The sequence below is a fragment of the Temnothorax longispinosus genome, chromosome 3 (genome assembly GCF_030848805.1).
Source record: "Temnothorax longispinosus isolate EJ_2023e chromosome 3, Tlon_JGU_v1, whole genome shotgun sequence".
NCBI classification, from domain to species: Eukaryota; Metazoa; Arthropoda; class Insecta; order Hymenoptera; family Formicidae; genus Temnothorax; species Temnothorax longispinosus.
The window spans coordinates 60,339-74,532 of NC_092360.1; the positions used below are offsets into that span (position 1 = coordinate 60,339).

Genomic DNA, 14,194 nt, shown 5'->3' on the forward strand with positions numbered 1-14,194 from the left:
GACAGTCGGGAATTGTGGACTGATAACCCTCATTCCCTAAATCTAAGGTATCCTTACGTTACTCCTAAAATCTAACGTATTTTATACAACAGCATAGCTAATTCGATGTGGCTGGATGCTTACTGCTTAAAACGTGGTACATTTGTTGAAATATTGCGTTCTGCAGCTATTCTTTCTAGTTTGGCTCTCATTAGTTTTTGTTCACTTTCACGTTCACTTTGTGTCTTGAATTGCATCATAAAGAAGCGTTTTTGAGACCTCATCTCGGCACGAGATTTCAAGTATAGTACCAAGTATAGAACACTCGTCGAAAGCCTCTTTGAAAAAATGTTCTGGACAAAACACGTCCGTACACGATCGATCACGCTAGAGTTCTAGATCACGCCAACCTATCGCGACAGCGTCGGATCGACAAACACCGACAAACCGACCGACCGATCGCGACTTTCGAACTCGACGTCGACGCCGCGGTGCAATGGCGGGCATATGTGAGGCTTATGTCCGCCATTTATGTTTACATTTATAACAATATGTTATAAAATGTTTGTATTCTTTCCTGCTCATGTGTGGCAGTGTGGTCTTGTGGTAAAGCGCCAGACTCTTAACCCCGAAGGACCGGGTTTGAGTCCACCTGATCACAGGAATTTTTATATTCCAAACTGCACCCCCCGCACGAGTGAGGCTCGTGCGGAGAAACTGGGCTATCTTTCGGAGGAGACATTAAATTTGAAATTGATCGTCAAGCTTGGGGAGCTTGGGAGTTTTGGGTCAATAATACTGCTACCACTAGCTGCAACGAAAAAAATCGCGAAAGAGCTGGACATGGAAAAACGTAAGACGAAAAAGATTGTTGTACAATAGCATGACTTGCGTTTTACTTTGCCTTATTTTATATTTACGACTACGACGTTGATGTAAACACTTACGCTTTGTTACAGACGTTAACACCGCTGCTGATTGTCGTGAACTACGCGAAACGTGTGGACCGCCCAAACCGCTCACCACCGCTTCTCAAGGACGCCGTGTTTCAAACTTGCGCACAAGAGAATATGAGACGAAATATTTACTTAGTGTTTTACTTCAACTTTTCTTAAGGGGGGGATTCTACTGTAATGGGTAAAAAAAATCTATTTTTTTGCATAAATAAATAGTACAAGGTTTTAAGAACATATTCCCAAAACGTTATAATCGAATTCGTTAAAATTGACGAAACTCAGCTCTTCTTAGTGAGGCGCGCGGAGGATCGATACGCAACGGAGATCGAGGCGGCACAGAATCCGTACCTGCTACGCAATTTAGGCGGTAATAATTTTAATTAAATACAGTTAAAAAAACAAAGAAAAGGATAAAAAGCGATTATTGTTAGAGCAAAGACAGAAAAAGAAAATAAAATTAGCGATAAAACGAAAAGAAAATTTAAGAATAAAAGCAGAAAGAAAAGAGAAAAGGGAAATAGAGAAAAAGAAAAAACAACAAGAGAAAGAAAGAAGGAAAGAAGAAATAATTGCTAAAAAATTAAAAACAGCTAACAAAACAAGAAAATAAAAACACTAATAGATTAGATGAATTATTTTAAACAATGTTAATTTTTTAATATTTTTATTTTACAATTTTTTTGATATTTTATTTTATTTTTTATTTTATTTTACAATTTTATTTGATATCTTATTTTACAATTCTAATTTAAAAAATTTAAGTTACTATTAACGCATGAACCTTTATAAGATATATAAATAAATTTTTTAAATTCTCGATATTAGTTGATAGAAGTTTATGAAGGCGTACAGGCGAAAAGTAGATTAAGCAAAATTTGTAAAGGGTTGGGTACGTCCCTTCAAAACGCCATATGCGTGGATAAGATAAAGTGTTGGAAGGAGAGTGTACAGGGTTGGGTACGTTCCTATGATAAAAAAACGCCCTTTAAGATCCCTTTGGGGTAAATAAAGTACCATTATCTATCTATATTCCTCAGTTTTTTCTGTCCCTATTTCATATATATATAATACTTTAATATTTAGTTAATTAGGAAAATCTGAACAGAAAAAGTCATTGGGTACGACTCTTTTAAAGAATTTAAAATTTTAGATATCCCGATTTTTTTTTCAAATTGGGTTGTAATTCTGAACAATGGCGGAAGTTAGAACAACCACGAACATTTCTCAAAAAATTCAAAATTTTATAAAGAAAAAACCCTTTTACCGATCATCGCCAAATTCAATACCAACCATCCTTTAATGATACTTTATATAAAATTACGATTGTCATATGTGGATTTTTTTCATTAATTGTCTATAGCTATAAGGGATAGCTATATAGACAATAGGGATAAAAATCCACATATGATAAATACAGTCAGCCAGAGAGGCATTTCATTGCTGATCCGAATTAGAATCTGATCCGAAATATGCACTTTACCCTAGAGAGAATTATAACAAGATTTGATTTACAAATTAATTACTTGTTAATATAACTCCGTTTTTATATTAAAAAATTATTGTATATTTGTTATATTAACTACTTTTAGAATCGGGACATTATATGAATATATATAGGGTGATCTATTTTAAATGTGCACATAAAATATCTTTTTTCCTACGTCTTTTATACATAAAAATGTATCGTTCAAAAGTTTCTTCCCCTTGAAGAGGACACAAGATATCAATTTGCTTACAGGTGGTGTTATTTATTCGAGGAATTTACTATTGATCACTTTTCTTAAATAGAAATCGAATTTTTTTACTTAACAAAAGTTATAGGTCTCATGGAGACAAATTTAACTATGTATTTGTTTTAGGTTTTTTCATTTTTTCCATAAGTTACACAATTTTTTATTTTGGTATATTAAGGTTCCGTAAATATTTCGAGAGGTAGATAGTCTAAAAAAGCTTTTAATTACGTTTGATGTGCAACTATCAATAGAAGCTTGTTGGAGCATTTGCGCTAATATAACAAACATCCATGATGAGAGACAAGAAGAACTCTCTTTAAAAACCATCTCCAAGCTGAGAGGCAAGAGAACTTACTTTTATTTGAAAAAGCACCTGGATGGTGAAGAGAAGCAATACCGAGTAAAAAACACGTAGGATGTACTTTCTGGTCAGGAAGGAGTGAAGCGGTAGCACGTATAGGGGTGGACGCTGGTGCCTCAGGAGACTCAAGAGTCAAGTCCGCGACTTTTCCAAACTTTTCCGCGATCACGCGCGGTAGATAAGCGAATCACTCGGCCTCACCTGAGTTGTCACAAAATTTTGCATGCAACAGTGACAGTCGTTTATGATTTAAAATATAGGAAATAAGAATTCATGTATTGCTTCTTGTGTAACTAAAAGTCAAACATGAATCTGACAAGGACGTTTAAAACTCTTAATTGTACGTTACATTTTCTGTATTTCATTTTTTTTTTCATTTTTATCTGTAGTTTATTTTTTATTTTATGGAAAACTTAAGTAAAGAAATATCGATCTGTGCGAAAAAAAACGGTACAAAACTAGCATTAAGGAAAACGTAATTTATATACAAAAGTTTTTATTTCATAAACGTAGCAACTATGAACGCGTGTTTCATCACTCGTAGAAGAGAAATATCGTCTAATTGCTCCCCTGGGGAAAAAATCTTTCCGCTCTTTGCAATTATTAATAATAACAACAATAATAATGACTGTAACAGCTAGTGCATGATTGCTATAAGTCATCGCTTAATAAAACCGCTAACGATGATTATGGTGCACAATTTAGTCCCATAAAGAGTTAGCATAAAATATATACATATATAAAGGAATACAATATACAAGTTGCATCGACTGTATGTTCATATATAGCATACGGTAATAATGATAACGTTGAAAGTAGTATTAATTGCATAGAAAAGTAGTAGAAGGACTAGCAAGACTGTCAGGACGTAATAAAGAAGATAATAATAGTAAAATAATTCTTTCATTAAGATCGTTTTTGTGCTTACAATGCGCATTTTATACAAATTGTTACAAATTTATGAGACAATTGAGACACTCTATTTGGTTAATCGTTACTTAAATTGTACATTAAACTATTTTTATATTTAAAACTATTTTATGTGAAAATTATGTGTGTTAAAGTATTTAAAATAAAATTTTTAATTGATTGCATTTCGCTGCTATTTTATTGTGAAAAGTCTTCGCCGACAAGATCGCTGAAATTTCATATAACACTTTCGTTTCATTAGTATTCGTTATGACGTTATTCGTGTTCATTATCTTACGAAGAAGGATATCCGTATACTTTATTGTCGCGGTACCAATGCGATGACCTTAAATAAATTCAAACACATTGATATAAGCTTTCTTATTTATGGGATCTGTTTTTGAGAAAGGGTTAGCATATAAATTCTATACGTATTTCACTCGTACACGAAGTGCTTCGAGAGAAAGGGATGTACATCGGCAGGAGAATTCCAGTTTCGAAAGCATTTAAAATTAGAAGAAGTGAAGAGAAAAGAATGAATCGCTTAACTGCGTATAGCCGTTTCAAGTCTCGTCAAGTTAGAGTTTCGCATCTAATAAATTTGAGAATGATGGAAAGATAAAACTTCTTTATTTATAACAATTGTTATAATATGTACCCTTATAATCCTCTAAAAATTTATCTGTCGACGTTAACTGTCGCGTCTCCGAACTATCGCTTTGGCAACGGTCGACACCACCTTCCTTCGGAGCCACCGCGTATAACGTTTTCCGACTCCGTAAACCTATATAGTAGTCTCGCTTTAAACTTACGAAATAATAAACTTTCTTAGACGTAATTAATTGCGCTAACTTTCTACATATTTACTAGATATACTGCTCGTGCGACGTCCTTGCAAGAATGTCGCATGAACGTCGAAGAAGGCAAGTCGCGAATCGATTTACTCTCTAGCGGTCGATCGTCACACCCTTATTGATCCCTCGCATATCCCTAAGGATACATCCTTATATACTATTTTCACGTTATACTACATTTTATCAATGGTGACTTTCAATTTTACATATGCGACCATGAGAGACTCAACATCCGTTACTCTCGGACAACTTTCTTTCCACTTAGAAATATTCGAGAACATCGACAATCACGGCTCTCATCTAACCAGATAACGAAGAATAGACGTTGGATGGCATCATTCTTCGTCTGAAAGTATCGATGTTTCCGTCGAACTATGGAACGTGCTGTATACGATGAGCTAACTAGCTTCTGTAAGAAAAACATGGGCGTTTCAGCAAAACGCTCGGTTCGATGGATGTCATAGGCATCTATTATCTTTCACGCACTCTTAAATTATCCCTCAGATCTTGTTGCCGCCTCGATTTCGCACGCATGTACATTGTGTCTTCTTGATAAATTATATTAAACGTAATTTCCACGCTGTAACGTCATAAAATTCAGATTTGGATGACAGATTGGATAATTTAGCGTTAAAAAGTGTTAGAAACGAATCTGCTTCAAAGTTCGATGTGATCTTTACATAAGTGAAGCTTAGAATTTAATGATACTGAACACAATCTCTCATATATATCAAATACGAATAAGCGAAAACTCAGAATTACTTTAGCGGCTACATTATCAGGTCGTATTCGTAGTCCAAGCTTAAATCGAAAACATAATTCACGTGAAAATCGCCTTATTTTTCTCGAGTTCATCTTATATGTCTAATTTTGTAACAACGAAGATATATTCAGAATTGATTCTTCTCGTTTCTTTTAAGATATATTTTTAATCGTTAGATTCTGATAACATATTTTTAATATACCTACATATATATTTAATATTATTAAATAACATTTTTAATGAAATACTTATTTCTTAAATATGTTATTTTAAAGGCAAAATAACTATTTCAATATTGAAAATTGTGTATCTAGAGAAGATAATAAATTTCTTTTTTTGATAAGCTATCTCAGTCTTGTAATTCTAACTAAATTCGTAATTTATTGCATATCCCCGCAGGGTTCGCAATCTACTACCAATACTATCCTTCTCCTCTCACTTTAACCCTTTGGATCAACGGCTTAACGTCTCTTTCCGAAAGACGGAGCCCAGTTTTCTCCGCTCAAGAGCCTATCTTGCACGGAGGGGCGCAGCTATCGGAAAAACATTCCATGCTTCATGGCTCTAGTGGACTCGAACCTGGTTCCTCAGATTACGAGTCAGGCGCTCTACCACTAGACCACACTGCCGCCCTATCTCAGTCTTGTAATTACTGTATATTTTTTAAATAAAAATAACATCTGGAACACGTAATACCAATATTTCAATTAAAATGACGTTCAAGGCAAGGAATGTTATTGACCGAGGTTGTTGTGTATCTTGTCTGGAGGACAAATTAGGTAAGTTAAATATGCCACATATTATATTTTTATTTATCGTTTATAATTTGCAACTAAAATGTCCATGAACCGCATGAGAATTGTTTAGACAATAATTTAACTAATAATGTTCAGGAAATTTGTACAACGCAAATATCAGTAATCTCAAACAGCAGAGAAGAAACTTGGAAAAACATTTTAGTTTATCCTAAAGTAAAAAAGTCATCAAAAAAGTAAAATATTAATAAAATACAATTACCTTCAGTGATTACAAGTGATCGCTGGTTACAGTTAAAAAAACAAGAAGAGGATAAAAAGCGATTATTGTTCTAACAATCTTTGCTCTAGCAAAAACAAAAAAAGAAAACAGAATTAGCGATAAAACAAGAAGAAAATTTAAGAATAAAAGCATAAAGAAAAGAGAAAAAGAAAAAACAACAAGAGAAGGAAAGAAAGAAGGATGAAATGATTGCTAAAGAATTACAAACTGCTCATAAAACAAGAAAGTCTTTTAGAAGTAAAAACTCTAGTAGATGATTTATTTTAAACAATGTTAATTTTTTGATATTTTTATTTTACAATTTTATTATATATTTTATTTTATATTTATATTTTTTATTTTATTTTACAATTTTATTCAATATCTTATTTTACAATTCTAATTAAAAAAAGTTAAGTTACTATTGATGACGTATAAACCTTCATAAAATACATAAATTTTTTAAATTCTTGATATTAGTTGATAGAAGTTATGTATGATATGCTATATGTATATATAATATTTTATTAAAAATAAATATTAACAGTGAAAATAAATCATAATTTTTATTATATATACCTATTTATTAATTGTTTAATTAGAAATTAACCTTAGTTTCATTATGTGGCCAAAACTACTACTTATTGTGACGAAAAACTGGTGTTTTGATGGCCAAAAACGGTGAAATCGGAACTTATGATATAATTTTTATTTTTGAAACATTTATTTAAGTTTATTTGTTTGCCGATCAATTAAGTTTTTTATCTAAAAGATTTTTAAGAATATGTTAAAGTAGTTAAAAGCGTTACATAACAAAAAAATTTAATTAAAACGCATTTATTTCATCAAAAATTTTTGAAGTGGCCACAAATGGTGCACTGACTCTATTAAAAATTTTTTAATACATAAATTTTCCCCGGTCTCTCTCTCTCTCTTTCTCTCTACACACACACACACACACACACACACACACACACACACACACGCACACGCACACACACACGCACACGCACACGCACACGCACACGCACACGCACACGCACACGCACACGCACACGCACACGCACACGCACACGCACACGCACACGCACACGCACACGCACACGCACACGCACACGCACACGCACACGCACACGCACACGCACACGCACACGCACACGCACACGCACACGCACACGCACACGCACACGCACACGCACACACACACACACACACACACGCACACACACACGCACACACATATAGTAATATTATAATATATTAATTCATAGAATTTATTTGTTTAGAAATTTCCAGATTTCCTCCGCAAGAGGGAAGAAATTTATTACATATAGATGAGGACAAATACATAGTGGAGGCAATACCATCGCAATTATCACATGTTGGACACTTAAACATATAGGCACTTAAAGATCGAGTATACGAACAGTTGGAATTCGCTCAATCGTCGAATTGGTAAATAAAAAGATTTAGTTCTTGAAATAGGACAATAAAGTTAACCATCAATATTTCCGAGAAGTTGTTTAATAACGAGAAACGTATTTACATATATTTATATAACTAATACAATTATATTCTTAATTAAGGCTTTAAAATTGAAAAAGAAAACTTGCATCAGTTAACTTTACTATTGTTATTTATTAGTTATTAACATGTTTTATTTGTTTTTGTTGTTTTATGTATATTGGATATTTTTTAAATAAATATATGATGTCACAGCTCCTTCTATTAACAATTATATTAATAATTGTAACTTATTTATATCCTTCACAAAATGAATTTTTACGTACAAAATAAAATAATAATAAATTATTTATTTGAAATATGTACGTACTTATACGTGTAAGTGTGTGCATAGGTGTGCAACAATCATAAAAAAATATTTTTTTTAAATATTAATTAAAACTTAAAATGTTATACATATACGTATAACAATTTATAAATAATGCCATCCTTAAACAATGTCACTCACTTCCTTGTCATCTTGAAATAGTTTTCTTCTTTTACGGACAACTTTATCAACTTCTAAGCCAGGTAATCTTAAACAATTGTAATTTTATTAATAATTATTATGTTATTAATAATTATATAAATCACTGTATATTCATCTTTCCGAATTTTAAAACTTTCTATTTTTTTCAAATCCAGAGTTCCATTCTCAAGAATTAAAAAAAACATTAATAAATTAATTTACATTTAGCTGTATATGTTAAACTTTCTACGTGAAATCTTCAAAATATTAATGTCATTTGCAATAAAAATTTAATAAATATTTGAATAAAAAAATACATTAAAAGTAAAATAATTTTTCTTACTCGTCATATAGTTTTTCTTTCCGTTTTATATTTTCTTCATTTATCACAATATTTTTCTTTACGTTCTTACATTTGTCTTTTTTCATTACACTTCGTTCCTTTTAACAAACAAATACATATATGTCTCTTAATCTGTTTATCAAGGATAAATTAATTGGATACAATTAAATAAATAACTATGAACTTGTAGTAAAGTTTTACGTTATATAGAACACTACAATGAGCTTAATAAATAAATAAGCATAACAAGAAATAAATAATTAATACCAAAAGCGACTTTGCGTTCGTATTGTCCAAAAGACGTTTATATTTAGAAATTTCATCCTCGTGAGATTTATCTTGTAACATTAACTGCTGTTTGTGATTATTTCTGAGCTGTTCTATTTGCACGCGTAAAAGATCGATTTCAACCTGTAATTCGGAAACTGTTTTGACCTTAATTTTTTTCTATTTGTCTACCTTTAATTATTTTTATTTGTGAATTTTTATATTAAGATTTTCTTAATTTGCATTATGTGACTAATTTTTTAATGTAATTCCCATGGTGGAAAGCTAGATATATACTGTCCCTCCACCATATGACAATTCCCATATACAAGCTTATAAAATTTTTGAAGTATTTTTGCAGAAGCGTTACAAAAACGTTATTTATAATTCTGATTTTTACGTACATGAAATAATATTTAAATCGAGATTATAGCAGTTGTCATTTTTTTTTTACCTTTGGCATTGTTTAAGAGTACAGCATGATCGCGTTCACGTTGCACATTTGCTAGATTATAATTCAATTCCTTATTCTTTTTCTCTAGACTATCCAAGTTTGCTTTGTATCGATCCTCGCGCTTCATGAACCAGCAAAACATATTCTTCAAATTATTTTTTATTTTTTTCGATTGTTCGCGCTCGAATTCTAAGGACTTCTGCTGTTGCTCGCTGAAAACACATAGCGCAGAGAATTTCTGCGCGTAGAGAATTTTTTATTTCTTTTTATCCTTTTGCTAAAACAATTTATAAAATTAAATAAAACAATTTCAATATTTCGACATTGAAATTGTTCGAAACGGAATTTTTTATAAACATTTTTTTATAAACAATATATAAATATATTTTTTAAAATATTATTTCGCGCGAGTTTCTGGCACGTATAAAAATATTATTTATAATTGTTTTACTAAAACAATATGGAATGAAATAAAGTACAATATTGCAACTGTTCTTATTTTTTTCTATATACAGAGTGATTCTGAAATAAGTGCGCATATTTTGAGGAACAATAGAGTGACTAAAAAACAAGCATTTTTCTTTAACACACTTGTCAGTGCCGCAAACGCATCGTTCCGTCAAAAAACATTGTTGTCATTACGCGTAGGCCGTTCACTGGAACTCAGCTAGTCTGTCTGAATCCTAGGTTTATTTAGTTTATTGTCATGTGCAAATCAGCTATTCATATAATATTCATATAATATTATCAGGAGCGGAGATATAATCATCTATTAATATTACTAGAATATTGTATTTCGTTCTAAGATTATGTTTAGAATATTATTTAATATTAAATAATATTACTCGCTTATAGGGTAATACCACAAAACAATCAATCTCGCATCCGCTAATCACGAATAGCTGATTTGCACATGACAACAAACCTAGGGTTCAGACAAACTTAGTTCCAGTAAACGGCCTACGAATGACAACAATGTTTTCTGACGTCACGATGCGTTTGCTGACAAGTTTATCAGAGAAAAGTGCTTGTTTTTAGTCACTCTATTGTTCCTCAAAATATGCGCACCTATTTTAGAATCACCCTGTATAATATGTGTAGTAAAAGTGGTTTTTATTCCAGGAAAATTATTATTTTGTTAAATAAAAGAATTATTTTACACACACGCACGCATGCACGCGCGCGCGCGCACACACACACACACACACACACACACACACACACACACACACACACACATATATATATATACTGCTAAAAAAAATTAGAGGATCACTTTTTGTCAGTAAAATTTTGCCGATTTTTAAACTGTAATTATTCAGCGAATAATTAACGTAAAAAAAAGTTTGAAAAAAGGTTTTACAGGGCAAACCTCTCTACTATAAGGTGCTTTGTTCAATTTTCACTTAATAGGTTCACACTCAAAGGCGTGGTCAGTTTTTAATAAGAACGTATTTGAGATATCTAAAATCTTGAAATTTGCAGTCTCTACCGCCTAACAAAAAAATTGGCGAACATAATCATTGATACTATCTCAAAGTACGGACTTTGCCCTTTTAAATGAAAAAAGAACTTTGTCCTACGCCGATTTTATTTAGCGAGATATCGCAATTTAAAGTAACCCTTGTTTTTTTATGATTTTAGCACAATACCGCCGACATTTGCGTAACCTGATGTGCACCACGGGCATGTTGCTCAGTTAAATTTTGCACATCATGTATGTATGTGTATATGGAGTGTACATGTGTATGTGTGTACATGTATATAGCGGTTTTTTTAGTAAAAAATGTTGCCATTTTTTTGCCATATCACGCGTATCGCGCAAATCTTGATTTCATATTGATGCATTTTTTTACATCAGATTGAGAAATTTTATTAAAAATTTGACGCCGTGCCTTTTCAATCTGATATATATACATATATATACATATAATATACATACATATTATTATATATATATATATATATACATATACACACCTACATAGCCAAATCTGTCGAGAACAGATTGTAAAAATATCTGCTGCAAATGTTGCTGTTAGAATGCCAGCAGAAATATAACAGATTCTGCTAACAGAATGTATTGGTAGATTGATCACAGAAAGTGAACAAAATCTACCATTTAAATGTTTAAATACATAGTTTAAATAGAAATGGCAGATTTTACTCGATTTCTGCCGACAATCTGCTGTTATTATATCGGCAAACTCTGTCGGCAAAACACGAGTTTAATGCGGACACAGATGATATCGGATCTGTGTTGTGATATCTGAGTGAAATCTGCTGCCAATCTATTGTCATATTGCGAGCAAATTGTTTACTGCAGGGTATGCGTATAATATGTATAAAGTGTTCAGTGTGGTACGCTATGCGCGAAAATGATACTCGCCCACAGCCGCTTTATAGCTCTCATCTTTTTATCTATTTTAATAATTTTTAATCTTTTACTTACATCGCGTATTTCTTTATACTTATTCAGAAGATCCTGAAGATCAGGACGCAGAATTAACCGATAATCCATTGCGCGACTTTTTTTCTCCTTCTTTCGAAGATGCTTATCTTTCTTGGAGGAAAAACACGGTATATCTATAATGATGACCAATGTATTTAGACGAATCAAGCATTTACATATAAAACATTTTTTTACATTATTATATATGTATGAAGTTGTAATCTGGCAGAGAAATTATATGTGACAAGAGTTATTTAATTATCTTTTGTTGCGTCAATATCTTTTGTTTGCGTTAATATGTATCAACTGTCAAAAATGTAACATATATCTGTAAGATTATTTTTGCTTTACTTACATACCCAAGGAGCGCCAATGCGGGTATAATGCGTTTTGAATGTACATTAAACATTGCATTGAATGCGTTGTCCCGCATTAGATGCGCATTTAATGCATATTATGGAAGCGCATACCAAAAAGTGCACCTATGATCATTGATCGAGGAGCCCAATCGGACAACTATAATAAACGCTGTACTATATTGGAATTTTTCTTCGTGCCCAGCTTTTAAGCATTGCTGTGAGCATATTCCAGTACAGCTATCATAGAAGAAAATAACTTCTTATTTATAGAATATGTTTATTTTTGACATAATAAATGTCATTTATTTAAAATTTAATTTATATAAAATTTAAAAACTTAAATAAAATGTTTCATTATGAGTCAGAAGATATTATACTCATTTAAATATTTTATAAAATCTGTCATTTATAAGTTGAATGCTCAATTTGCATTAATTACGCATTTGAATGCGCGCATTTTGAACACACAATTAATGTGGGTTTGTAGCCAATGCAATTGTACGTGCATTAAAAACACGTTATACGCACATTGCAGTGACATTGGCGCTCCTTGGGTAAGAAATGAAAGGAATGTACTGAAAACTTCCAAGAAGCAGAATGACGTCTTAATGATGTATTATTGACGTTATAAAGGTGTCATTAATAATAATAATAATACGTACATCATTTGATGTCACTCTTACTACGTTTACGCGAGCGTTACTTCTGTAGTAACTTACGACAATTCATTCGTTTATGCGGAGTAAATTATCGTAAGTTACTACAAAATCCCGTTTACGCGAAGAAATTATCGTAAGTTACTACAAAAGTAACGTTCGCGTAAACGTGGTATCTGTTAAACTTGAGATCTCTTTATCGCGCAGTTCCTCTCCAATAATTAACTCCAATAATTAACTTTTACGCTATAGGCTAAATTTAATGTTCAATTAAGATGTATTTAATCGTTAATTTATCTCTCTCTCTTTCTTTTTTTCTCTCTCTCTCTTCAGTTGCTACTTTTACTTTTTATTTATTAATTAATTTTTTCTAATACCGTTATGATTACTTATCGAATATTTTCTAATACTCATCAGTCATCACTACGTTGAACTTCCATATGATGGTTAGAGTAAATACGCGTCACAACTGTTCTTTTTTTGAAGTAAGTTTATAGATGGCTTCAAACTTTAAGGCCGGTATTCATAGTCAGATCTTATTTCAAGACCGTCTGTAATGTCTTAGGCCGGTATTCATAGTCAGAACTTATATTTAAGACCGTCTTAAGTACAATCTTAAGATGTTTATGAACCAATCACAGAGCCGTATTAGCATTTTAAGACATTACTTATTAAGACGATCTTGAAATAAGATCCGACTATGAACACCGGCCTTAATCACAGTATAAGTAGATACAGCAGGAGTCCTATTCTCAACTCGCATGCGAAATTCAATGCTTTTCAAATAGAAAATCGCATACGAAAATTATTAAGACAGACTCGAGAATACGGTCCCAGGTCCATTGAGACCGACGTATAGTTCACAAACAAATTAAAAATTATTTATAATTATCTTTTTCAATCGTTTGAAAATCATTTGGAAAAATTTGGCAAAAACTTTTTAGAGTTTGGAAAACCATACAATAATTGAAAATTAATTAAAATCAATTTTAAGCCAATAGTTGGCATACAAATTGTCTACATTTTTTTTCTTATCCAATTACTCCAGAATTATTTGGCTAAAGTGTCGAAATATATTTTATTATTTGGAAAACTAATCTATTTTAATAAAAATTAATT

General features: G+C 31.8%; 1 protein-coding gene and 1 long non-coding RNA gene across 2 annotated transcripts; one reads left to right on the forward strand and one right to left on the reverse strand.

The window, feature by feature from the left end:
• Nucleotides 1-112: 112 nt before the first annotated feature.
• On the forward strand, nt 113-1,962 carry LOC139810667 (uncharacterized). Its single transcript, XR_011731455.1, has 2 exons — nt 113-832; nt 939-1,962. It is a non-coding gene; the product is annotated as an uncharacterized lncRNA (long non-coding RNA).
• A 6,069-nt stretch (nt 1,963-8,031) lies between these two features.
• Nucleotides 8,032-14,194, reverse strand: LOC139810665 (uncharacterized). Its single transcript, XM_071774420.1, has 6 exons — nt 13,453-14,194; nt 12,061-12,194; nt 9,609-9,846; nt 9,155-9,312; nt 8,888-8,985; nt 8,032-8,611 (listed from the first exon to the last, which is right to left on the reverse strand). The coding sequence occupies exons 1-6, from the start codon at nt 13,487-13,489 to the stop codon at nt 8,527-8,529; spliced, it is 750 nt and encodes a 249-aa protein (XP_071630521.1). The 5' UTR covers nt 13,490-14,194; the 3' UTR covers nt 8,032-8,526.

Coding starts and splice junctions, on each gene's coding strand:
- LOC139810665 (XM_071774420.1), bottom strand. CDS start 13,489: ATGAGTATTAGAAAATATTCGATAAGTAATCATAACG. Junction 8,986..9,154: donor CGAACGCAAAGTCGCTTTTG/GTATTAATTATT, acceptor GTTTGTTAAAAG/GAACGAAGTGTAATGAAAAA. Junction 8,612..8,887: donor AAAGAAAAACTATATGACGA/GTAAGAAAAATT, acceptor CAATTGTTTAAG/ATTACCTGGCTTAGAAGTTG.